At 38.7% G+C, this 26,591-nt stretch overlaps 1 protein-coding gene across 1 annotated transcript in view; it reads right to left on the bottom strand.

The window, feature by feature from the left end:
• MYO3A (myosin IIIA) overlaps nucleotides 1–26,591 on the bottom strand; it is a 115,954-nt gene that overhangs the window by 48,247 nt on the left and 41,116 nt on the right. The window contains exons 6-16 of the mRNA XM_057384060.1: nucleotides 20,556–20,632; nucleotides 19,149–19,294; nucleotides 17,371–17,436; nucleotides 16,811–16,966; nucleotides 7,608–7,707; nucleotides 5,245–5,361; nucleotides 4,398–4,502; nucleotides 4,233–4,316; nucleotides 3,243–3,445; nucleotides 1,336–1,434; nucleotides 1,121–1,235 (exon numbers count right to left, since the gene is read on the bottom strand). Of these exons, the coding sequence (XP_057240043.1) occupies nucleotides 1,121–1,235; nucleotides 1,336–1,434; nucleotides 3,243–3,445; nucleotides 4,233–4,316; nucleotides 4,398–4,502; nucleotides 5,245–5,361; nucleotides 7,608–7,707; nucleotides 16,811–16,966; nucleotides 17,371–17,436; nucleotides 19,149–19,294; nucleotides 20,556–20,632 (1,268 nt within the window). The remainder of the gene's footprint in view (nucleotides 1–1,120; nucleotides 1,236–1,335; nucleotides 1,435–3,242; nucleotides 3,446–4,232; nucleotides 4,317–4,397; nucleotides 4,503–5,244; nucleotides 5,362–7,607; nucleotides 7,708–16,810; nucleotides 16,967–17,370; nucleotides 17,437–19,148; nucleotides 19,295–20,555; nucleotides 20,633–26,591) is intronic.

Genomic DNA, 26,591 nt, shown 5'->3' with positions numbered 1-26,591 from the left:
TAAATTAGGACTTATCAAGGTCTCTGGTGCTGTGACAAAACTGCTATCAGTGCTGAACCATGAATGTCCTTTCATGYTGCTTCTGGAAAGGTGAAAGCACAAGTGAAAGGATGTGATAGTATAGGTGTGATATTACTAAATGCAGTTGTGAATAACATGTAGAGGAGAGAGAGACTGTGAATGCCATTGCTACTACGACTTAATACAAAATGACTATGGAGGAACAAAATAGGTGAATAAATCTGTTCTGCTAGCTATTTCAAATATTTACATTAAGGGAAGYCAGAAATAGTCAACCCAAGTAAGCAATTTTCTGTGAAAAGCTCCTTACCACATACAGTTTTGACAGAGAAAKTAAAATTAAAACATACATTTATTCTGCAGCACTAGTGCTGTATTACACACATACTGTATGAATCATACCTCTACTATATATATTGTTTRTAAAGTCAGAGATAAATGACACCTGTGATGCACCACTTCTCCTAAGATAAAGCTAGGACATAGGATGGGRTTTTTTTTCTTTATAAATACAGAGTCCTTTTTTCTATTTTAATTCTACCTAAGACAGTCTGAGGAGAGGGGTTTAATGGCCAGCTGAGCAATAATAGGAGATCATAAGGAAAGAATGGGTTCAGTTAATGTTTAATAATGAGATTCATCTCCAAAGACATTCAAGAACTTCAACTTTATCCCTGGAGTTGTGAAAATGTATTGTGTTCATCAATCCTCACATCAACTCAATGAATTTTTGAAACTTTTACCATGGGCATCCTCTTAAAACTGAGATGAGGCTCATATTCACAGGCCTAGAATTATTGACCAATAAACAGTTACACCATCATTTTCTATGCATTAAATTTGTTAAAATCTTCCCCCCTGCCAATTACTCACTGATTCCAGTCTTGTTGACTAATACCATTTTTATTGGTTTATCAATGCCTTGAAACCTTAAAAATTTAAATGTTACAATATARCAGTAAGTTGACTGTGCAAGATCCTAAAACATAATACTACTAAATGAAGAAAATAACACGAGAGATTTGAACGCTTTATATAAGTTTTTCCTGATTAAGGTAGCTGGTAAAGTTTACAAAAGAAAGGGGTTATCAGCACTCACCTCCAGTGTAAAACCTATGACTTTGAAGCACTGTTCTATTAATTCAAACTGAGACTTATAAAAGCTATTGTTCATGAAATCTTGCACTATTCTGAAATGATCATTTTGCAGATATCTGAAAGAATTGATGGATACAGAGTTAGAATGTAAATGAGATTGAGAATTCAACACCGCATTTCTTAGTAATCAATTYATGCAAAAATAAACTGCATTACCTGGGAGGTTTATATTCTGGCAGTTTATAATGTGCCAATTTTTTCTTTTCTGCRAGACCAGCATAAATATAATAAAAAATATGGAAATTTTTCTCTCCCCTGAAACAACAGAAACAACAAAATGGTTTAGTAATATAACCATGCTACATTTACTGATGACACACATACTATTAATAAATGTTATTTTAATAATAGACAAGACTCACACAAACTGACAGAGGAGTCTGAAAGAAGCTTTMTTACAGAACTTGCTGTGAACACCCTTTTCATGCCATTGTGTGTTTGTCCTGCCACTGCCAGGGTGGCTGCTCAGTGCTAAAGCAGCTCAGTGCTGCTCTGCCCCGATGCAATTGGTAGATGCCCTGTGAGACCTTGCACATTGCTCATCCACCCATCAGCATTGAATGGGCTGCTTAACTCCAGTTTTTAAAAAAATCTTTGGACTGTGGGAGAAGTATACACCCCTGGTTCACTGAATCCAGTGTGTCTGCTGTGTCCTTTAGCCCTGGACCAAGAAACAAACATTCAGCAGAAGGGCCATATGACTCGGCATGCTTTGCCTAGAAGCCAGAGGCCCAAACCTAGGACAGAGKTTTATTACATATTCAAGGTTCCAGTGCTCCTTAGGAGAAAGAACTGGATCCTTCTTGGATCCAGGTGAAAATTTGCAACCATGACTGAGCCCTGAGGTTCCCAAGTCAGTCACTGCTGAATGGCAAAAAGGAATTGCATTCAAAGCCCTGCTTTCTGCATGGGCTGAGGCACATGTCCCAGGGGGACTATTAGATCATAATAAAATGGCTTGGGTTKGGAGGGACCTTAAGGATCATMTAATTCCATCTCCCCTGCCATGGGCAGGGATGCCTTTCACCAGGCCACATTGCTCAGAGACCCACCCAACCTGGCTTGAACACTTCCAGGGATGGGACATCCTCAGCTCCTCTGGGTAACCCGTTCCAATGCCTCACCACCCTCACACTAAAGAATTTCTAATATCTAATCTAAACCTAATCTCTCTCTGTTTAAATCCATTGTCCCTTGTCCTGTCACTACACATTCTTGCAGAAAATCTCTCCATATTTCTTGTAGGCTCCCCTCAGGTGGAAGGCCATAATTACGTCACCCTGAAGCCTTCTCTTTTCCASGCTGAACAATCCCAATTTTCTTAGCTGTTTCTTATAGGRGAGGAGCTTCACCTTTSTAATAATCTTGGKGGCCTTCTCTGGAATTTCTCTAASAGGTACAGATATTTTCTGTGCTGAGCACCCCAGAGCTGGRTGCAGCAGTGCAGGTGGGGTCTCACCAGAGCAGAGTAGAGGGGCACAATCCCCCCGCTCCCCTTGATCAGCTGCCCATGGTGTTTTTGGTGCAGCCCAGGACATTTTTTAGCTTTCTGGGCTGGGAGTGCCCACAGCTGGCTCATGTCCAGCCTCTCACCCCCAGCACCCCCAGGCCCCTCTTGGCAGGGATCTTTGACCCATAACCCTCTATAAATAAATCCTACTAGATATTCCAAAATGAAAAACGAGCAAACAAACAAAGAGATAAGCTACAACACTAGAGGGTATTTAGAGGAAATTCAAGTGATACACTGAACACAATTCTCCAAAATCCCACAAAGAAATGTATAACTGAACTATTAGAAAGTTTTCAATACTTTGCAAAATTTTGGTTTTATAGATCACATATCCAGTTTTATAAGATTTGTTTAAATAACCCAGGAGGCAATAAAAAAAAATGGAGTAGCTGTCAGCTAGCTTACAGGTTTCTAAGCTATCCACATGCAATTTTTAAGAAAAAAAATCTAGGTACCTTATTTGTCTTTGTGGTTTGGACCAAGATGACTTCCAGTATCATAGCTCTACTTTTAACCCCGAAATTACATCAAATACAATTTTCCTACTTACACTGCCTGGTGGACAACTCTGGATTTTTCAAGGAGGTACTCTGAAATCTGAGCTCCTACTACAGTGCCACCACAAGTGAATTTCATTTCCAAATATTTTCCAAATCTGCTCGAGTTGTCATTGATGATAGTGCCTGCATTCCCAAATGCTTCTACAAGGTTGTTCACCTGGAGAATCTTTTCCTGCAGAGTCCTGTTATTAGCCTGGATATGAAACAGATATTTCTTCACATTACCAGTAATTATTCAAATACATACATTTTCAGGTGTTTCTTTACTTTTCTCTTTGGTATTGTGAAGTGTGACATAATCAGGGCAGCCATTCCCATGGGAATTATGTGCAGAAAAAGGCATATATATATATACATACATATATACATACACATACATATGAAATGAAAGCTGACAGAATATAGTCATCTTCAGAGCTAAGGTTGTCTGGAAGAGATAACACACATAATGATAACACTACCAATGAATTTCTGTGGTTTCTGTGGTTCTGTTGCTCTGTGGTGGCCAATCTGCTTTTAGGATCCTTGTTATCATGTGGTTACTGCAACTAACTAATCCATCAGTTTGCTTGCATCGCACCTGAGGCCTGCAATAACAGCCATTTTATTTACACAGTTATCGTGGCCTCTTCCCAGAATGACTATGTCCCACTGACAGCAATATGGTTGTGGAAAGATGAAAAGCTAAAAGARGATTTTATTTAGTACTGTTTGGGTGACTTGAAGACACTCAATTAAGAGGGAATGGACTAAGTCACAGCCCTCACTGCTGTGGGTACTTTTCCTTGTGGAAACCCCAACACATTTTCAAGTGACCCTAGTTCAAGAGGGAGGAAGGAACAAATAGATTAGCATCACATTTCAATGCTCTTTGGAAGACGTGTAACAGTCTCACCCCACAYGCAATGCCCTGTCCACAGGTTCAGCCCTTTAGGTCCAAGATAGCAAAGCCTTACAGAGATGTCCCCMGTGCCACTTACCTTGCCCAGGACAGTGAGCTGCTGGACCAGCAGATGGGCACTCTGTGTCTTGCCAGCTCCACTTTCTCCAGAAATAACGATACACTGCAGAGAACAGAGCAAGACTCAGCTTATCACACATCTCTCAGCTTGGCCAAGGATGTAATTTGGACATCTCATCTATACCTGATCGGAGTTGTACGTCACCATGGACTGATAGCCTATGTCAGCAACAGCAAAAATGTGAGGAGGGTTGGCAGTCCGCTTGGCTCCAATATACAGTTTGGAATGCTAAGTGTAAGAAAAATAAAAACATTACCACTGTCCTTTAAAAACTTTTTAAAATTGAAGTTCAGTTTTGTTTTTAGATTAGTGTACAGCATGCTGAGGTTCCCAGCAGTGATGTTTTCTGTGGGAGCTGYGACTGCACTCACTATACCATGAATCTGTATGTATGTAGTACTATAAGAACTGCTAAAAAAAAGTGCAATTTTCTATAATTTTAGCCCTGATTACACCTCAAAACTCAATTTATTAGGAGAAAATTTACTGTTGTCAGACATCATAGTTCCAACYTACCATTTAAATTTATTTGTGCTTCCCTTCCTATTAGCATCTCTGCATGATATTGATGTTAAACCTTAAGATATTTTCTCTACCTGTTGTAACTGATAATTAATAACCCCAAATTATTGTATGATCAGACTTTAATATCTTTCCCCTTCTGTATAATGGGGAGATGAATTCACAAAAGTTAACATTTTACAGGGTTGCTTTATGYACGATCTACACTATAGACATAAAGACACTAGAAAAATTTTTTTTKGAGTTTCTCATTTCTGTGCTGAAATGCAGCATGTGTTAAGAACGTATGTCCATATGCATTTGAAAAAACATTTCTACTGGYAATTCAATTTTTCAGAGTGAGCTAAAATAAATCTCGAGGATGGTCTCACTTAACACTTAATACAAATATTTATATTTTAGTGGAAATTGGTGTTAGTTTAAAATAACCAAACCTAAATTTTCATACCTGTGAGGAATAAATATCTATATTCCGAAATGGGTTGACAGCGATGAGAATGTCCCCAACATATGTGTAGATCTGATCCTTGGCATAACCCTTCTGCAACTGCTCCGTTACTGTATTCTGATGGAGAAGGAACAATGAACCACATGGGGAAAAAGAATATTATGAAAATGTGTAAAATATTTATATAGTTTCAAAGAGTGAGGATAGGGAGGGAAGGTATTTGTAGTCAGGAATATAATTGATCATGATCAAAAGTAAGCAATATTTTCAAACACACTGCCATTTCTAATTGTTTTGTGTCCAAACTCACTTTGAACAAAATATACTCACAGATYCCAAGCAGCTGTAGAAAAAGGAGTTAATAAGTGCTGCTTTCATTCAGTTAATCAGAGGTTTCCATGAGCCATCCTGTCTACATTTCTAATACTTCAGTTTCATGTAGCTTATCAAGCAAGAGCCACATGATTGAGTCCACAACTGCCATTACAGCTTCTCTAACATTACTCTCAGTTACACAACACAGATGTTCAACTGTTTGGTTCCTATTAACATAAACAATGAGGCATCTTTCTGTATTAACAACCACTCTCTGCTGCAATTGTTCTTTGCTGTTGCAGAGACAGCTCTCCCTGAACCAAGAAAAAAGAAGGGCCCATTAGTGGCATTCACATTTCTTGATGTAATTTCCCTCAGCTTCTTCTGCATACACAGCTGGGTATGGAAAGTGCAATCAAAACAGTCCATAGAGCTGRATGAAGAAATTCAAACCAGCCTTGAGACTAATCTGAGGTACATGTGAAAATATTTAGGTCCCACACCCACTGGAACTGGCAACAGAGGACTACAGAAGGAATTGGTTTCCTTCCTCATCCATCTGTTCAGTGTTGTACATTACATCCTGGTTAATACACTTGAAAGCTGAATTCTCAGCTGCAGAGGTTATATTTCCTTCATGAGAAAACATACRGAGAAAATCTTGGTTTTCCATTGTCTTGGTAAACTTTTTGGTTTTGAATGCTTTCTTTCTTTTAGGCCATAACCAGATTCATGTTGAAGAATTATTTTAGTGGAATCCTGCCATTTTTGAAATTATTTCTTGCACCAATAGAAGGTCTCTTGTCTTGCTCTGATGATGGGGCTATCTAAAGTAGAAGAAAAATTTGAGTGGAAGAAAGAATACAGTTCTGAGAAGCTGCCAATCATGTGTGAAAAAGATTTTAAATTTGATTGGATTTAGTAGCAYCACATAGTCAAAGGATGCCTTTAGACAGAGGCCTCCTCAGGACTTCCATGAGACTGCTCCACCTCTGAGGAGTTGGGATCTATTCCAGCTTGTCTGTTTTCTTGTGCGATAAAATCTCTAGCTTGGATTGTTTGTATGTATCATGGTAAAAGGGAAAAAACCCAAAACAGTCTTACTATTCCCAATACTAAAAAAATGTTTAAGCCTGAACTTTGTGCAGCAGATGAAGCCTGGATTAGCTCAATTACAATTAACTAAACATCAAGCTACTACAACAAAGCTCTCAGGAGATGGAMGATGTTCTACGAGCTGTCAGCATTACTTGCCCAAGTGCCACAATGAATATTCTGACAAAGACACAATATACCAGAGAAGTTTCACAGATAAGAGGATGTGAATTAKAGGCGATGCACAGCCAAGTAGACAAAGAATGACAGTTTGTTTACAACCATTGATGGCCTCCAAGACCTGCAGATAATGTGCTTCAGCCTGACTCTTCTTTCTGCAGTTGAAGCTTAAAGCATAAACACAACAGACTTCCTCCCCTGCTTATGCCATGTTCCCCTGCTCCCCGTGGACTCATTTTTGAACTTTGACAAACCATGATATTTTTATCAGTAATTTTGTCAAAAGTTCACYGGCAGGCATTGACAAGCCAGAGCCTCAGCCGACATAGATTGACCCTCATGTATCTCCACACCAAAGTAAGCAGCAAGAACCCATTCTGGAAGAGTATGGTAAAGCAGTTTAAGACAAGTCTCAGTGTTTGAGCAATGGGGAAGGAAGGTCTTGGACCCAGACCAATTTCGAGTTAACACACCATTACAGACTGGATGCTTAGCTGTAATAAAATCCAGAGACATAAATTCYGTTAAGCCAATGGTGTTACAATACTGTTTGGTCTACAGCTGTAACTGCAGAGATTGTTTTAGCTTTGTTTTGGAACCTTTCTGACAGTAAATCTTATCTAAAAATTTGGCATAAAGTAGTGAAATGTCTTTGTACACTTACACAATTGAAGTGTGACAATACAGCTGAACTTGAAAATCAACAGCACTCCATTGTGATTTAATATGTGATTACTCCTCTTCAGGAAAGCATGAAAAAAAGAGTTTCTTACCTCATCCAGTACCTCCAAGGTTGCTAAATCATCTACCTCTTCTTGGTTTGAAACTAGCGACTTACTGTAATTCCCYTTCTTTGTATGGATACGTTCAAATCTAGAAAAGAAAGAGACACAATCTCCTTGTGTAAGGAAACACAGAGCAGATCTTGAATCTGGAGCCATCTTGAAGGCCAAAACATTCCAGCTTCCATTGTTCTGAATTTAAACACAAAAATGTTTGAATAGCAGGACAGGAGTCAACTTCCTGGTACAGCACACCTGTACTTGACAATTCAGAAGCTATAATTTTTCCACAACTGCTACCATGAAGAACTTTTTCACTCTATAGATCCCTTCTTGGATCACACCCCTATATCAGCTGCAAGACTGTAATTCGGAATACAAAGAAAGAAAATAACATATTTATGAGGCATGTAACAGTGAAACTCTAGCACCAACATGCAAAAAGATCCTGAAAAAAATTAAGGATAAGAAAAAACAGGGATATATGAGGAAATAGTAGGGCAAAGATGATGCAGACAAAGCACTCAGGATGGAAACATTCATAGCTTAATAATGACAGTGCTCTAAATTGTGGCTGAGATGATCACATTGTASAGCAAAGTGCTACAGAACCACTGGGGTACGTGAAATACATCTTGACCAAATTTTCTTGGACTTGCTAGGAAAAAAAAGTCATACAAGAGAAGGAAACAAAATTTCAAACATTTTTCTTATCGGAGTTAAAATTCAAGTTTAAATTTATCTTAAGATTAGATTTATTTTCTCCTTCACTCAAACAAAACCCCCAACTTTATACAGTCTTATTTTAATTAGCAAGAAAATTCCCAGAGTCTCAGATCATTTTTTATCCAAGAGTAAAGGCATTGCTAAATAGAGCAAAAGCACCAGAGAATGCAAGGTTTACAATTCTTACTAGTTATACTTGCTTTATGAGATGAGGGAAAATGAGGGAAAGGGAATCTAGATAAGTAACATCAGAGTTCACAAACTAAATCAAACTCAGATATGTAATAAGGCACAAGCACAGAAAACCCATCAAATTAATCTGATCTCCTGATATGACCTTACCCCTCCTTGATGCCACTGGTAGGAAGGCACCTCTCAAACACAAGGAACATATACCTTGGCAAACTGAGACTGCATGGAAACTGTTGTGTGAAGCACTCACTCTTTACTTGTGATCCCAGACAAGACCAGGGAAAATTTTCATTTAATTTTGCTGTTTGGATATATAGCAAGGGTAAAAGCAGACAGGTGCTTTCTATATAGGCAAGAACTTTGATCTACAGTGAACAGATGACAGGAGAAAGAGTGTAGTCACGTCAAGATGGAAAGTTAGAGTGAACATCACACTGGTGGGGAAAGCTAAGAGACTTCTGAGAACCCACAGATTGGCTCAGACCTGCTTATGGAACAGGTACAGCATAATTTAATGGGCTGTTCCTGTTCCATGAATGTCACCTARCTCACGAGTGCTGCTTCAGGTCATGCTGGCTGGCCATTGATGAGTGATGTTGGTGCAGAAAGTCAAGCAGGCACCAATTTGGTGCAATTACTGATTGTCAGGACTGAAAGGGACTGGAAGAAATGGGCAAATGATGCCTGCTCGAACTGTAAGTGCAATCACAATCTGGGTGATGAAAATCCAGACTGGAGTGCACTTCATCTAGCACTTCTTTCAATTTCTCTTATCTCTAACAATCATTCCCTGAGGATGACAGGATGGCCTGTGCTCACCCTGGTGCCAGCAATGGCACAGCTTCTTTCTGCTTTACACAGAKGCCAGCTACCACTGGAGTCTTTTAATTGTCCACAATGCAAAGGCAGGCATTCCACACCCATAGCTGGCTAATTCTGCAACTTTAATATCATGACACAAACACAAAAGACTCCTTACAAGAGCTAGCATAGTTTCACAGTTTTTTCTGTGCCAAAATCACAGCACAATACTCAGTGAGGAGGCTAAGTGACTAGGAACCACAATGAGCCACAGAATTGACGGGATCTACATTATCCTTGGTTTGACCCATCCTTCACTTTCCTTTGGAACCCAGTTGTACTGTGAGAGCTGTCCTGATAGTACTGTCCTTGCAATAACACTGTGAGACAGTAGCATGTACCCCCAGGTTGTTTTAAAGAGGATGTGGTAATATTAAGATTCAAATTAACTCCTCAGCCTTGCATGATCTGCTGCTGTTTGATTTGCATTTGCCATCTAAAGGAGCCATTACTGACTCCAAAGTCAGAGGTGCAGGCAATATCCTGCCCTCTCAACAGAAATTGATGCCCTCTATAACCCACACTCCTATTTATACCTCTCTTTAACAGTTTCATTTGAAAAATTTGGACAGTTGAAACAATTTCTCATTTCTACCTGTATGAAAGTCATTTTGTGTCCAGGGGATGCATCTAGTATCAGTGCAACTTTGGGAGAACCTTAYCAATATGCACATGAGTGAAAGAAGYGGGAATTGCAGGACTATGTCAAGCTCTGTTGTTCTGTTTTTTCCACTGCCAAACAGAGACCCAAAACAAAGCATCTGTCAAGATTTGCTTTCAATTTCTGGTGGAATTGTTACACATTSAGTGCATATTTTTTAATGTTAAATCCTTAAATGTTACTGCATATCAGTGAGAGAGTGATATTTCCCAGGATTAATTTCAATCATAATTTTTCATTTAATGTAGGAAGCTAACAACAGCCGYGCAGGAAGGGAGGAGAATGTTCCAGTTGTGGGCGCTTTTCTTTTTCTATTTTTTTTTTCTTTTAAGGAAACAAATCTCTGTGTATGCCAGGGAAGTTTTATTACATAAAATCGATCCCCCTGTAGCCCTTTCAGCTGACATTATGAGAACACTACTGCTTGTTGGACCAGATTATATTCTCCATTCTCCAGAGTACATAAGAGTGGCAGATTTGCAGAACACAATATTTTTCCACTTTGCTGTCAAAGGGCACAGACCCCTCAAGGGCAGTTACACTGCTTCACTCCAACCACTTAAAAAAAGCCCACATCAGTGTTGTTGACATCAGTGCTGAAGTTTCATTAAGAACATGCACATAGACATTGTGAACTGAAATAATCATGTAACTCTGTTCTGCTCAAAAATGAGTTGGAGGCATTGGATTTTACAGGCATGCCTGGCAAGCAATTCAGGCAGCTAAAGGCCAGAAACATCAATGCAGTATGGACAAGAAAATGAGTCAAGGCAGCATTGTTTCTGTGCATTCTCTTTCACACCAACACCTCCCTCCTTTRCTTATCTTTCAAGATTCAGTTAAATCAAAATGAGGCAACCACAGCTTTTTCGTCTTCAAATTGTCAGAATGTATTTAAAAGATTTCTGATAGTTCCAAAAATACCATGAAAAGGAAAGTGTGACTCATGATGCCCTGCTGAACTCTCTGCCTAAACTGGTTGGAGAATCATCTACAGACTAAGAAGTGACATGAAAAGGGCTAGCCTTAGTCCGGGTGTAAAGAAACTAAAAATATGAACTTTTTGCAAGATAAGGTGAAGGTGGAAACAGCTGTACACCTCCCAGCAGTTACAAACAGSAGTAAAATGACAAAGAATCAACACAGAGAATCCTGTGCAGGATCTGTCCTTACTGGTGATTTCTCTGGAGGTTGCACAAAGCAGTATTCCATCCCACTTAAAATCAAAATTCTGTCTTCACAGTTATATCTTGTGAAATCTGCTTAAATAAAACAACAGTCTGCTATCTATGAAAAAGCTGTACCTGACTTCAGAAAGTGTAAGAYTCCAGTGACAAGACTCCAGCTGCATCTGCACAATGCTTTGTGTTCCCCTCTGTATTTAAATGATTCACAGCACTGAGACTACAGGCAGCAGCCTCAGAGAGCTGTGCTGCAGCTTATGCAATGTTGCTGAGGGCACTGCTGCCCTTCAGAGCTATGGGGCTTCTGATTCAGAGATGGCCTGTGTCCAGCCACTTGGGTCAYATCCTGCTCTGCACAATCTGTTTGACAAAGCTTGTGCTGCTTTACCATGACCTGTAAAAAAAGCAGATTATTGGTCCTTCACAACAGCCTTAAGAAACATTTGTATCCACAACAAATTTCAGGGGGAAATATGTGTTCTTTACTCAGCAAATAGGAGATCTCTAAAAGAAATCTGGACTTAATTCCTCATGAGTCAGGCCCATGCACTGTGGTCAGAGCCATACTGAGAAGATAAGGCAGAAGCTCCAAGGTTAAGCAATGCCTGCTGAGGTAGAAATGAGCTGCTGAGCAAGTGGACTGGCACAACAGTGAAGTACCACTTGCAGAGCTTCTCCTGAGGAGTTCTGAATACAGGAGGAGCATCTTCCTCCTGTTTTCTTCAGAAAGTAAATTAYTMTTCATTCAGGCATTGCYGCTGTCCATTGTGCTGTACAGAACMTTATTCAGAYACAGAGATGTGTATCAGCAAGAAGCATATGGGACTGGAGATTTGCTTATTCTGTGGCCTTTGTTCCCAGAACTCCCTACTGCTTCTATAGCCTGAGAGAGGTTCGCAGCAGAGCCATCCTACACAGGGGTGTCCTCAGTGTAGGAGCACACACTTCTTGCTATAACAGGGCTCACACTGAGTTCCAGGAGAGGAAAAACTATCCTGAATGGCTCAAAGATTGAACTGCAACTCCAAAACCTCCCATTTAAGCCATTATTCCAATCCAGATGCCACCTGGAGACCTCGGCCAAGACAGCACTGGACTCTGTGTACTACCTTGTTCTGTTCCTCACACTGTCTTTGTCAAGCCAGCCTGGTGATCTCCCAGCCTCTGCTACAGCCTGCCCTGCAGAGCTGAGCTTGAAGGATTGCTGTCAGCTGCCTTCCACTGGCAGCATGAGTCAGAGATTCTGGGACAGAGGGAACACCCAGAAAATGAGAAGCACAAGTCTGTGCAATCAGGGAAAGTCACGAAAGGCAGCTTTATGGTACTCTCTGCTTTTAATAGGGGTCATCAAATTGACAACCACCTTTTGTGCATGCTGGACATGAAATTCTACGAAATTATCTCCCTGTCCTTTCCAAATAGTTAAATAGAGCCACTGTTTAGTATTCTGTTAGTGATTTCAGTGCTATCCCTGTATGGCCAATACAGAAGGACAAACTCTTAGGAGAATRACCCAGCTCACCCAAAATTTTGCAYCACTTTRCTGTRGAAYAGGTYTTTTTCCTGTAATTACTCAGAGAATATATAATGACTCCTAATCTGGGGACCAGAGTAATTTGCTGAAATCTAGGTGCAGTGAATATCCCTYRTATATAGAGCTCATTCTGGAATGASTCACAATTCCCAGGAAATACACAATGTACTAATCATTGCGTATTTCTGCAGAGATTATTGTAAAAGCAGTCAAGACGAAGACAGCCAAACAACTCAAGATAAAAGTCTTACAAGCCTGACTGTCAGGTGTAGATGCGACAGTYCTGAAGGTTGTTTCAAAGACAGCTATTTCTGTTACAAAGAAAAATTCTTTACAATGCAGGGATTTTTCCCTCTTTTGCCCTAGCAAGGCATGTATTTTTAGAACTGTTTTGGGATATATGCTGCAGTGCTCATTTTTTATAACTATTTTCATCACTAATTATAAATTTTAACAGCTACACTGCTATACTGAAGGCCTTTGCCAAGCTCAAGGCCCCTGTCCTGAAAATTACTGTCCTCACAAAAAATTCACCAAAACTAATTGCATGTAGTATGCAACTTTGTCTGCTTCACCTCTACTCTAACATGAATTTATCCCATATAGCATATCTCATATAGCATATTTGATATATRGCTCAGATATCATTCCCAGCAGCAGATTCCAGAGATATTTCAGTCAAGATTCTATGGGAAAATGTTAATGTGCCAAGGGATATTTTGTCCTGCTCTTCCCATTGTAATTTTAGACATTGTAATTTAGTTCTGAGCCAGGAAAGGTTAAGTTGCAAATAGATATTTTGCACATAAAAAAATGATGATTTTAGAGAAAAACGTACTGCATTTGCTCAAAGTAAAAAGGTGGAATTTTTAATGAAGAACATTGCTAGCACTCATGCTTTTTTGAGTCTTGAGTAGTAAAAGATATTCTAGTGCTAGAACACTGCTCAAAGGCTACTGAAAAAAACAGTACTATCTTCTACCACTTTTATTAAGTCTGGATCCAGGCTGTGGCACTTTGCCATTTAAGGTTTTATCAGTGTTAATTGAGATTTCTCTGGTTAGTCAGGTGGTTGGTGGGCTCTCTTGCTCTTGTTGTTTCTCTTGTTTCCATCTGTAGAACAGATGCAGTACAATAAAGAATCTAAACTTGGTTCCTCTTCACTGGAATGAACAACACTGGGAAAATTCAGAGGGGCTGAATGACTCAGTGATTCCTCAGGGTTAGAAAATCCCTCAGGAACAATGGTGCCAATGAGAGAGACTTCAGGGTGGCTCCACTCTGTGCCTAGAGATTACACATCCTTCCGGAGCACACACAGTGCACAGAGATTGGATCTGAGGGTAAGGCCTTCTGAAAAAAAGCCCTGAGAATGTGACATAATATAACATGAGCTTTTCTTCGTATGAACTGCCCGCTCAGCAAACAACAGAAGATCACATCACATCAACAGACTAGCACCGCAGAAAGAAGTCATATCCAAACCACACCTCAGCACCAGATTCTGAGTGAAAACAGAAATGGTGCACACAGGCAGACACAGGGGTTGGACCTCAGTAATTAATTTCCAAGTATTTTTCTTTTTTTTTCTTTTGAAATACAAAGCTACCATTAATAAAGTAAAATTTGACAAGGAAAGTAAACACATACTGGTAAAATAATTGGATTGCTAACTTTCAGCTTTGAATCAACTTTACCAAATAGATTGACTTTATGTACCATTTATACGACACAGGCAGCAGGATTTCTTCCCTTGGTGGAAGGAAGAGRCCTTTAATCCCTTAGACTGCCTGCCTCCCACAGTCACTCCCAGTGTCAAGAAGGAGGAGAGTTGTGCCTTCAAATTAGGGACTGAGAGAGTGTGAGCTGGAGATCAGGAAGAAATTGTACAAGGAAAGTTGCCAGCAACTGGTGAATGTTCAGAAATTCCACAATAGGGCCTTAACACATCAGGGTAAGAACAGTCCCAGAACAGCATAAGGAATAAAAGAGCAGCTCTTTCAGGGGACATGTCACTATTCACTTTATGTCTTGATTCTAAATCAGATTTACATGTTACTTCTGTACAGACRTTGCTTTTAACAGCATTTGCTCTGTGCAGATTGAAGGTCAGAAGATACATATGATTAGTATTAAAAGACTTTTTAAAAAGCATGGCTACGGAATTCAAATAYCTTTGTATAATCTCTTATCATTCACAGCAAAAATAACACGCTGTTCTGTATGTCTTCCAGCATATTTCACAAAATTACAGAATCACAGAATCATTTAGGYTGGAGATACTACTTGTTAATATTTTAAACTGCTAAATTAAATTATGGGCTATGCTTAGTTTAACCACGCCATTTAAATTACACTTTTAATTAAGTAAGTACATTGTTTGCACTGTTTCAGATATGGCATTATTATTATTTTTAAAGAGAAAATTTTGTTTTCCTTTGGGAAAGTTTACATAAAAGTTACACCTAATCAATTATAAAAGCCTAAGTAACTTCACCACAAAGTATACATTCCCTTAAATTGTAGYTCTCACGAAGAGCTATCAGTTTATAAAACCCAGTCTAAACAGGACAGAGAAAATACCAATAGATCATCCTATTCTTGTGCCAYTATGCATGTGCAAATTGGGAGACTTTCCTTATGTTTGTGTTGTACAGAAAACAAAAAAAAGTTAATGTAGTTCGCTTTGTGCAGCATTTACATGAAAAAAATAAAGTGTATTAAAAAAAAACCAGAAAACAAAAATGAGTTCTCTACGATGGGTAAAAATGGTCACAATATCTAATTGACCTTAAAGCTTGATTTTTTTCAAAATTATTTAGGCTTTAAAAGGACTAATATCACAAGTGTGTTAACAGGATTTCAATTCATATAATTTAGTGGTTTGGACTTATTTTACCACATACCATTTCCCTGTGTTTTAWAAATAAATGCTATTTAGAGTCTGGATTATGTTCCTGGTTTAGGGCTCAGTACTGACATCCAATAAGCTTATTTGAATTCGAGAATCTATCTGGATTAAGCAAATGTCAAGTCTGCAATATATAGAACATATAAATCCAGTCTGAAGCTTTCATTTAAGCCAAATGTATAATTTTATACTGAGATATCAGAAAAGAGAAAGCACCACTCCTCCCACATCCAAAGCTGAAGAAAACTTCAGTATGATAATTATTTAGAAATGTATTTTTACTCTTATCTTCAAAGCATAGAGTAAACAGAAAATTTTCCACAATTAGAACTGAAGAATGTATACAGTGTTACTGTAAATGTGTGAAAGGAAATGTGGCAGATTTTAACAAGTTTTTTTCTGCTTAGATGATTATGCCAAATTGTCTTTTAAATTTCATGTTCCACTCAAAAAAAAAAAAATCATCATGCTTTACCTTGAAGCAGTCACACCAGTAGTACATCAATATTAATCTACCACATTTCACAGCTGATACATGAGTGAACTGTGTGGAGCTTTTTCAATTGTAAAATTGAGCCAAGACATTTTCAAGTACTTTAAATAAAAGCTATCAGGTGTTAAGTGATTTGTTCAGATTTGATTTCACTACATACTAGAGAAAGAAGGAAAGTATCTATTCAACAGGAYATAAGATTGGAAATTTGCAAAACAGTCTACAGTGATAGAAGTACTATCACTTCTTTCAGTCAGGAACATCCAATTCTTGCAGGAACCTAACTACCTATTTTCAGCATGCTTGCTCAAACGAAACATTAGCTCACCATGCAAATGTAAGAAAATGCCAAACATTAATTTCACCTAACCATAGCTTTCTAAAAGTTGGGATCTAAGACTGTATCTTGAGTCACAGGAGAAGGGGCAGGCACTGCCAAAGGTGTTTCACCCCACATGGGAGTCATGATACCTCTCTCTTTCCATTGGCTGCACAGGGAACTCCAAATATTGGCTTTCTATTTTTTTGCCAGCTAAAGTTATAAAGGTTGAATTTTTCTCTGAGTGCTAGTCATTCTGAAACAGTGGAAATATCAACATTGACCCAAYTGGTCTACTTTTTAGCTGCTTTACCTTGCCTTTTCAGTAACTCCCATTTGYTGATGAACATCAATAAATTCCATGAGTTGCCTTTGTAGAACGTTTTCTTTTCCTTCAATTTGCTTAATAAAATCATGCTGCAAAAGAGTAGATACTGTTGGACGCTTCTCATAATCTTTAGTCAAGCACCTGTGCTGGCAAAAAAAAGGCACGATCATTGAGGGTTCACAGTTAAATTTTGAAATGCTTGTCTGGAGTTCATTCATACCTCCATAATAAATACATTCACCTTAATCCAAAGAAAACTGCACTGCTCTGCACTGAAAACTGATACAATTTCATAGAACTGATGAGTCCAAGAAGTTAAATTAAGCATTTTAAAACTAAATGTTCTTTAAATTAAGAAATCTCAAATGTGTTGAAAAGCTATTTCATGTTTTAAATAAGGAGCCTCACTTGGAAGTCAAACTGGATTTACAAACCAGGCTTTTAAGGAAGAGTATTAGTTGCAACAGATTTTCACAAAAGGTATTTTACACATGACATTTACACATGTTCCATATTCAGCCAGAGTGGTCTCAGTTGTTACTCACTTGTTAATGAAGTCATTGAATTCAGGTGACCACAGTTCAGGCTGCTGTAGCGTTGGAGGAGGATTCCTGCAAAGGTCAGTGTGATGATAAGTTAATAAGCTACTCACTCGACAAAAACAATGTGTGAAGGCAGGCTGAGTAATGAGTTTTAGAAGGCCACCAAAAAAGATATTGATTTCCACTGGTAAAAGGAGCATGGGTAGATGATGCAATGCCTCATTGGTTCTCYTACTTTACRTAACTAATAAGRAGAAATAGCATCGAGATGATCTACCAAGTGTAGCTAAGAATCATTGTAATTTTTTCAATCAAATCAAAAACAGGAAATTAAAGTAACAACCCATTAATCACTATTCACTTGTAATGGCAAGTTTCTTTTTTTCAAGCTTGAAATAATACACTTTCTCAAGAGAATTTTAAAAAAGAAATTCTATTTTAAGCTTTCTCAGAAGGACTGTTTTAATCAACTTGCTGAACAAAGTGTCCRAAGGAACTGATTCTTTATTAATTATTCCTTATTCATCAGAAGATAATCAGAAGTGAAGGTCTAAATACGAACTATTGTAAATAGATACTACTGCTCTCTTTTCTATTGTTAGAGCTGCTCATTCTAGGTGTTAATCTAGTTGTGATGGTCTTGACAGTCTTCCTCCATTCAGAGGTGCCATTTTCACTGAATATGGTCATGAAGACAAAAGGAATGACTGACCCATAGATGAGCTGACTTGCTGCCTCTTTTCAGTCAAATGAGGTGACTTGCTGTCTCTTTTCAATCAACCATAACTGCTTTTCTTTAAGTGCTGCTAAACATTTATTCTATCACTCTCAGGTTTTACTTTATGGAATGAAAAGCTATTGCTCTTATATTTGCTCCATGGCAGAAAGTTGCCTGGTACTTGCAAGAGAATAAGCCAAAAGTTTTTTTGATGTCCTAGATGGAGTGACTGACCACAGTATTTTGTTGCTGCTATTCCCTTAGCAAGCAATGGTTAGAAGAGCATTCATACTCTGCTTCAGTACCAAGTCAGCCAATATTTCCTAAGCCTACGTGTAATTTAAACTAATTCGGAAGTCTTGACTGAAAAGGACTCAAAGCACTTACATATACTCTGTGGGGTCAGCTGTTGTGATGCTGTTTCAGTTCTTAGAGTGAAATCCACAAACTACTGTATGATCATTACCTACATTCTTGGAAACTGATATTCTTTGAAATGCTGTAAGTAGAACTTTGGGTACTTACACCTTCARCTTCAAAGCAAAAAACACAAAAAAGTTGCTACTTGCACTGCCCAAGGGTGGCAATACTGRAGCTGCCAGAAGCAGCACAAGCTATGTAAAAGCTGAAGCTTAAATGTCTGTGAGTGGTGGAAGAACCTTTGCTTCAAARCACAGAAGGTAACTCCTGAAGACAGGTATGGGACCTGCTCACCACAGTGGCACATTCAGACTCTCTATTTCTATGATATGTCATTCTTTGTAACAGAATATATGGGACTTGAATAAGTCCTGCACCGATGTGGGAGCAGCCCACTCAGGAGAAGGCCTTGTGACTTTTTCTTAAATGTAGCGACAGTCAGTTCTGAACTTCTCCATAATCACACTTGTTTGAAGTGAAGCCTGTRGAAAATAACACCTGTGCAAAGGATTTTTAACCCATCTCCCAGTGTGAATAATATAAAGAAAGACCACAAATATGCAGAGTCTAACTTTTAAGAGAGTAACAGTTAAGCAAAAGGTTTAGTCTAACCCATCGACAAACTAACACATCAAGATATTACCTGGGTATTTTGAAGAGTGCCCTCATGGGGTGCAAATCAGCAAGGGGTGGATCTCCATCTCCCAACTCTATTGCAGTAATACCCAGTGACCACGCATCACATCTAGCATCATAGGAGCTATCTAGCTGCTGCTCACAGGCAATCACCTGTTGGAGTAAAAGACTGGCACGGTCAAATGTCCAAATTTAAGAGTACAYCCACAGCTGGAGGAATCTCTTACAGAATATTCAGTGAAATAAACAGACATGCACACATTTAGAAAGCTAAAGATCATCCAATTACTGACCCCTCCTGGTGTTTAAACCAGGTATCCATGAACACCACGTTCTCTGGCCAGATGTTTCCTGACACGACAAAAGGCTACAAATCCATGTCTTTTTCAACTGAAGGTGATAAACTGCATCCCATGACTGAGGAAGCAGAAGGAAACTCAGCAACCCTACAACTTTTTATACATGGATTATTCCTGTTGAGTAATTTTTGTAACTATACTACTCTCTCTATGAAGTGGAACAATCAGGAAAGCAGAAACTGAATTCACTATCTCTTACTGGGTTCTTATTCAACCAAATCAACCAATTTCCAGATCAAGTGGATCTGGACAAAGTTCATTAGATCACAGCAAAGTATTAAATTTCATTTACATTTCAGCTCATCCATAATGCTGGATGAATCTAGAATTTCTCATTTCATTAGCTGTAGATCTAAACCAACATATATGCCATTAGTTATATGGCTAGACCTATGTGTATGAACAGAATGTRTTGATAAAAATGTGTGTCAACAGAGTAGTTTCATGTGCTATAAACAGATATACTTGCTCGTGTTTCTRTGCACACAAATACTCCAAGTAGATAAGCTTATTTATAAAGAAATATTTTTCTGYCTCAGCTTAAAATATATCTTTACACACTTCAATTTCAGTCCGAAAAAACCTCGCCAGAATCATAGTGCACCTTCTTAATTTATAACAACCTCTTCCATTTCTTGCTGCAGCAAATACGGGCATACAGTATTATAAAACTTTGCAGGCGTAGAAGTAAAAAAAAAAGGAAGATACAAAGTATCACAGTACTAGCCATGGCTCCTTCCATCCATGGGGAGATGTGATATCTATACTTTCAGAGCTTGAAAGGTTGGAAAGTATCAATAGTAGTCCTCTATATTCTTTAACATTTTAGTCAGCATTTCAACATCATTCTCCCTATCTCTAATCTTATAATTTCAAAAATAAACCCCATTTTAACTTAATCCTTGCAAACATGTAAGAAAAGAAAGTTTTAAAAGGACACTTTTTAAAAGGACATTGCTGTTTCATTTGGTGAAAGRACCAGGAAGAAAGGCAAAGAGCAGAAATAAAGAATACAGCAGCTCAAGTACCAATGACAAAATGTTTTGAAACCTGACCTCTGGAGCCATCCAGAACGGGGTGCCCACGGAGGTGTTCCGACGGAGACGAGTGCTGGTCAGCTGGGCAGACACACCTGGAAGAACGAGGGGAAGCTATCATCAGAGCAGTGGCTATTTCCATCCAAGACAGCCCTTCTGAAGGGTGACATCCTTGTCTTGGCATGCTACAACCTCCTCTGCAGGTGAATCTCAAATCTCCAGTTCTCTGGAAAGAGAGGCCCAGTCCTCAAAGGTACTCAGTACTTCAGCATAAGTTCTCCGCATCTTTTGTTTCCAGTGCCTCCAGCAGGACTGGGACTTAGTCCCAAACGAGCATTTGATWAGTAACCTGACTCCATATATTTTGACTCGTTAAGGACTGTTTTTCTATATCCTGTTCTAGGAGAGCAGTAAAACACTTTAGGGAGGGTGGAAAAGTACTGTACCTTTCACAGCTCTAATGCTAAGTACTGACACTAAACCTCTGCTTCGTTTTATATATATATATATATACAAATATATGTATGCATATATATATATATAGATTTAGTTTGTGTTAACCCTATAAATGATATCTACTCTCATCTCTTAGCTGCTCTGCCATAAAAAAGAAACAACAGAACTGTGAAACCTCAAAAAATTCTTACAAAAGCAGAAGTCCCTCCATGCTCCAAGCACATTCTCAAAGCAACAAGCCTGTAAATCAGCTTTGCAATATGAGCTGTAGTTTATGGACTTAACTATTTCAGGCCAAGAGCTGGAAAGTGAGCTCTGAAGTTTAAAGATTCCTTGCAGTTCTGAATTAAAAGACACTGAAATATTATAAATTCAGATGGGCTACAGCACAATTCTGAGCAGTCTTTCACCAACTTCCTTCCTTACAAAAGAAGGGAAGCATGGGTTGGAAATAGCTGTAGGGCATGCAAAGGGGACAGCACAACACAGGGGGAAGAACAGCCCCTCAGCCAGCATGCCCTAAACTATTATGATTTGTGAGTCACAAATAACTGTGAAGTCCACACATGGAGAGAAACAGCCYCTCAGCTAGAAAGTCCTAAATCATTATGGATTTGAGAAATAGCCAATACTGAGGTCCACCAGAGGCGTATTCTGAAGAGATGATGCCAGGGACGGCCAGAAAGGTCCTGTGCTCTACATACACATGCTCCAGCCCCAGTCTGACTGACACCAGAGCTCACTTATTTTGCCTTCATACATACATCTGCTTTCCCTTTAAAATGTAAAAAGACTCCGTTTCACYCTGCGAGTTCCCTTTAATTGTTCTGAAACACATGAAGCTCCAGTGAGCACTACTGGCCACTTTGAACTATGTATTGTCTGGTTTGAAAATACTTGACCTTCTCTTCCTGAAGCCCTCTAGACACTTCATAACAAGAGAAACTCACATTAACTATCCAATAGGAATATTAACCAAACCTCTGTATAGACAGGATTTTATTGTTTTGGGGTTTTCTTCAGAGYAAAGAAACCATGGAGAGCTAGATCTGTTTGTTCACTCTAAAGCTACATGCTCAGCTCTGATTCACTAAATACCTGTRTTTGGCTGTCACAGAAATGTATGCAACATCTGAAAATAAGGGCTGCAAGGAAGACCCTGCCTATTCCTGTGAGATTTTTGTGGCTGCTTCCCTCTGCCTACCCCAGCCTTGAGAAAGTTGGATCTTTTTCTCTCTTTTTGTCTGTGGAAAGTCCAATACACAGTGTTACGCATCATGGAAAGCCGGACAATGTGAGCCTTAGCACAAAGTCCATCAATCCTACTTGGACTCAGCTAAGCAGGGGCTTTGTTTTTGCCATCTCAAGGAGTTGTCTGAGGTCCAGCTTCCGGCTCAMAGAGTCTGTGGCTGTTCTGAGCTCTCAGGAAAACATGTAACTTAGTAAATACATGTCACCTCAGGTCTGAAACCATCACAGGGATGTCAAGACACATTACTATGTGAGATCCTCGATTTTGGAGGGAGCTGAGGCTACTTTCCCCTCTCTCTTCCTYTGTATTGTGGGAGTCCCTGTGCAAAGCTCTTTTTTTTTGCAGTCTTGGACAAGGAAATGGGATTCAGAKCTGCAGGCAAAGAAAGGCACTAACTATATTTTGATGATTGCAGTGACAGATTTTATAAATAATCATAACTTTCTGTAGAGATGAGGAACAAAATATAAAAGGTACATTAATGTGTTCAATTGTCTCTGTCTATGCACTGTTGGGTTTTTTCTCTTTTAACTGCAATTATTAAATGAACTGAAGATTTTTCCTCTYCACCCTCTTTTATTTCTGTAAAAAACTGATTTAATTTGAATTTTTCACCACTATTTTCTTTAGGCTCTTTGGGGTTTTCTGTGCTTTWTGTTTGGTTGTTTTTTTTAATCCTTTTGCTCTTAGCATTGAAGTGGCATTTTGGATTATGCAGCGTAGGTCTTATGACAAATGATATTTCCTTGGGCTTTTTCTGTGTATAGAGGAAAGATGATGTAATTCCACACTTAGTAACATTTCTTCCAGCATTTCAGTTACCAGTCAAGCATACAGCTGGCCAGCTTTTTTTTTAACATATATATTTTCAAATAAAAACATCTTGCTCCTCCCCTCTTCATTTATTAYTGCTTTGTTGCAAAATGAGGCAAATATTATCCTAAGAAAATCTAAAATATGTCATAAAATGGTGTTTTATTACACATCAATTATTTTTTCTTATGAAAGTTAAGAGCTTTATAAATATTTGCATTGATTAGTACAAATGCACACCAAAAAGAAAGTATCGTGCATATAGCTGCATTTCTTCTAATTTTTTCTGGCACTATTTTACTAATATAAACTGTCAGGACACTTCCACTATGAGTATTASTCAAGGTTTTCATTGCAAAAATGGGCATATTTAAATAACATTGCAAAAATGTTAAAGCCATCTACTTCTGACCTTAGCACTYAATAAAAGAAAAACAGGGCAGAAATTAGCTCCCTCTTATTAGGAAAGACTTGTCTCATAGTGCCCAATCTCAGCAGACATCATTCTGATCTAAGCTGGAAGGCTACACAACATCACTTAATTATGGTATCCTGCGACAGAAGTATGAACATTTCAGCARTTGGTGGTGGTGAGGGAATGGTGAGCCCTAGTAAATGGTACTATACTCACATTTGACACACAGCAGGGAAACTGTAATCATATAAATGACCTTGCTCCCATGGGCTTACACTCCTTTAGCAATTTATTCCTTCTTTAATTGTGTCTTCAGTGCACACTTCTCTACCAAAGCATCCTCACTGTGACCTTCTGTAGATAAGGAACGTGTAACTCCATCATTCCTCAGGCTGATCTCTAGACAAAAAACTGCTCACACTGTTAACCCTGCAGATCCAAACAGGCCAAAATGCTTGGAATTATTTTCCCAAGCCTTTTTTTAATCTCCTAGAGAAATGGATGTAAAACAGCAGTAGTGTTTTACACTGTATTCCCCTTAAGCCCGCTGGCAGGTATGTTTTGCCATTCCTGTCCCATGTTTGATGCAAAAAGTGGCTACTCCTTCCTCATCTCTCTGCCCAAAGCTGGATGGTCAGTCTCTTATAAATCATTCAACTCCACCTTTTTTRGCAGACGTGGAAGCAACATGTCCTGATGGTTTCAGGTTTTCCTTTAGCACCTTAAGCTTCACTGTGAGAAGCCACTGTTCTTATCAGGGTGCAGACAGGGAAGAAGCTGCTTCCCTCACAACAGTGGTGGAGCTGTGAGTCAGATCCCCTGTAACTGCTGCCACCTGTGACACTTCTTTGTTTGCTGCTTTCACGTTGTATTGGTGCAACAGTACACATCCAGACAGAATATTTCAGACAGATCAGCTAAAATGCATACAAAACGCTAAGAAAAACCTAAATCATGCAATTCCTTCATGCTCCATAATAACAAAAAACCATGGAAAGAACAGTATTAAAACAAAACAATTCTGGTAGTACAAAAGGCCAACATCACAACATCCCAGGTATGTAACCGCATGTAACTGTAAATAGTGGCATCCCCACTAAAACTGTAAAAGGAGATCAAAGAGCCTCTCCCAGGTTTAATTACTTAGCATTATTGGAAGCATAAAGATATTTAACAGAAAATGTTACTGCAGACCACAAGGACACAAGTGGCTGGTTTGATGCCTTTACAAGGTTTCAGAACCTTTTTGAAACAATGTCAACATTCAAAATTCCTTACAGGCTGTAAACTGACACCAAAAGTAAAGTTTTAAGTAAAAAGAGCACAGAGAAATATATTTTTACTGGGTGAGCTGTTGCCAGAAAAGCATGCTTGAGAATTTYTGCTTGGTGATAAGTGCTCAAATGAAATCTAGAACTAAAAGTCAGGTTCTTACMAGTAAAATGGAAATAAAGATATAGGAAACAAAGTTGAAATTATGAGTCAAAAATATTAGAATGTTCAGCAGCATTTTCTTCTGAAAGGTGTTAAAACATGACTTGCTTTTCATAAATCCATGCTGCCTACTCCCAATCACCTTGTTTGTCATATATTTAGAAATTATATCCAGGATTATTGGCTCCATCACCTTCCCAGAGATGACAGTGAGTATGACCAGACTGTAGTTTYCTGAATCCTCCTTCTTGCCTTTCTTGAAGACTGGAGTGAAAATAATTTTTTCCATGCTTCAGGAATCTCCTCCAATCTCCAAGACATTTCAAAGATCATCATCAGTGATCTTTCAGTGGCAACAGCCAGTTTCCCCAGCACTCTTGGGTGCATCCCAACAGGCTCCATTGACCTGTGTATATTGAATTATTTTAAATGCTCTCTGACCTGATTCCTCTTTACTGAAGGTACATTGCCTTGCCCTAAACTTCCCCACCGGTCTTAGGGATCTGGGATTACAAGTTAAGACYRTGGCAAAGAAGACATTCTATGCCTSCATCTTTTCCATGTCCTTTGCCACCACATTCCCCGTCTTTCTGTATTGTTTTTATATACACAGTGTTTCAGTGTCGAAAATGAGAGTTTCCACACCCTCAGGAAAACATATACTGCAGATGCAAATTTTTAATTGAAATAGCCATATCCAAAAGATCAATAGTTTAGTATTCAAGGAGACCATATATAAAAACTGGCCGGGAGATGAGAAATCCATGGTATTTACTACAAAACCAAGAGACATGGGGTAAAAGGGGTTTAAAAAGGTAATCTGTACTATCAAATACAGGTGATATAAATGGATGCTAAAGAAATGAAAGTCCAGTGGCTTTCATAATGAACTCACCATGAGGCTTAAAGACAAAGTAAATACATTTTTAAGCATACTAGCAAAAAAAATTAAAATCCTAAATCTGATACAGAATCATTAGAAGGTACATACTGATATTAAAAGACAAACAGCGTCCTAAAAATAGACARAATGTTCACTACATCAGCGAGATATAGAATCTTTTTTAAACAGAAGGGTTTAATACAACTTCTTGCTTTAAGAAATCCAAGATATTTCATCTTACAGACTGGGCCTCCAGCAGAGCAGGTGACCACAGACTCCCCTCCACATGCTCCTGACAGTTCAGCACATCACAGCACCACWGATTCTAATCAAATCTCATGCTTCAGGGCTTCAGCTGGTTTTCTGAAAGGGATGCACAGGAACAATTTTTGTCCTGTTGCACAATTGGYCAGATGTACTTAGATAGGAGAACTAGTCTAGTCTAGAGCCTCAGGGACTTGTACAACTACACACAATCTGCTGTGGTATGATGGTAAGGAAATTCCTTCATCTCAGATGCTGCCTTCCTTATATCTTAGATTTCCAACTGACTGCTACTTTGACACCCAAATATGATTTTTTACTCCTGTGTGACTGACAAAACTCTGGAGATTTTTCTCATTGTTCTCTGACATGGTTTTCCTGTTATGATAATCTGGGTTACTGTCAACACCCCTGTTGGTGGAACAGAATATTCCAGTACAAATAAATCACTGGGTTCAACTTTCAGATAAAAAGTGAATTTAGTATGCACAGATGAGACCAGAGGGTGTCTAATAATCCCAAGAGATGACTTTATGA

This window comes from Malurus melanocephalus, unplaced genomic scaffold (genome assembly GCF_030028575.1).
Source record: "Malurus melanocephalus ecotype Western Australia unplaced genomic scaffold, MMel_1.1 scaffold_14, whole genome shotgun sequence".
NCBI lineage: Eukaryota > Metazoa > Chordata > Aves > Passeriformes > Maluridae > Malurus > Malurus melanocephalus.
The sequence above is the reverse complement of the archived record's forward strand: the minus strand, read 5'-3'. Positions and strand labels throughout refer to the sequence as shown.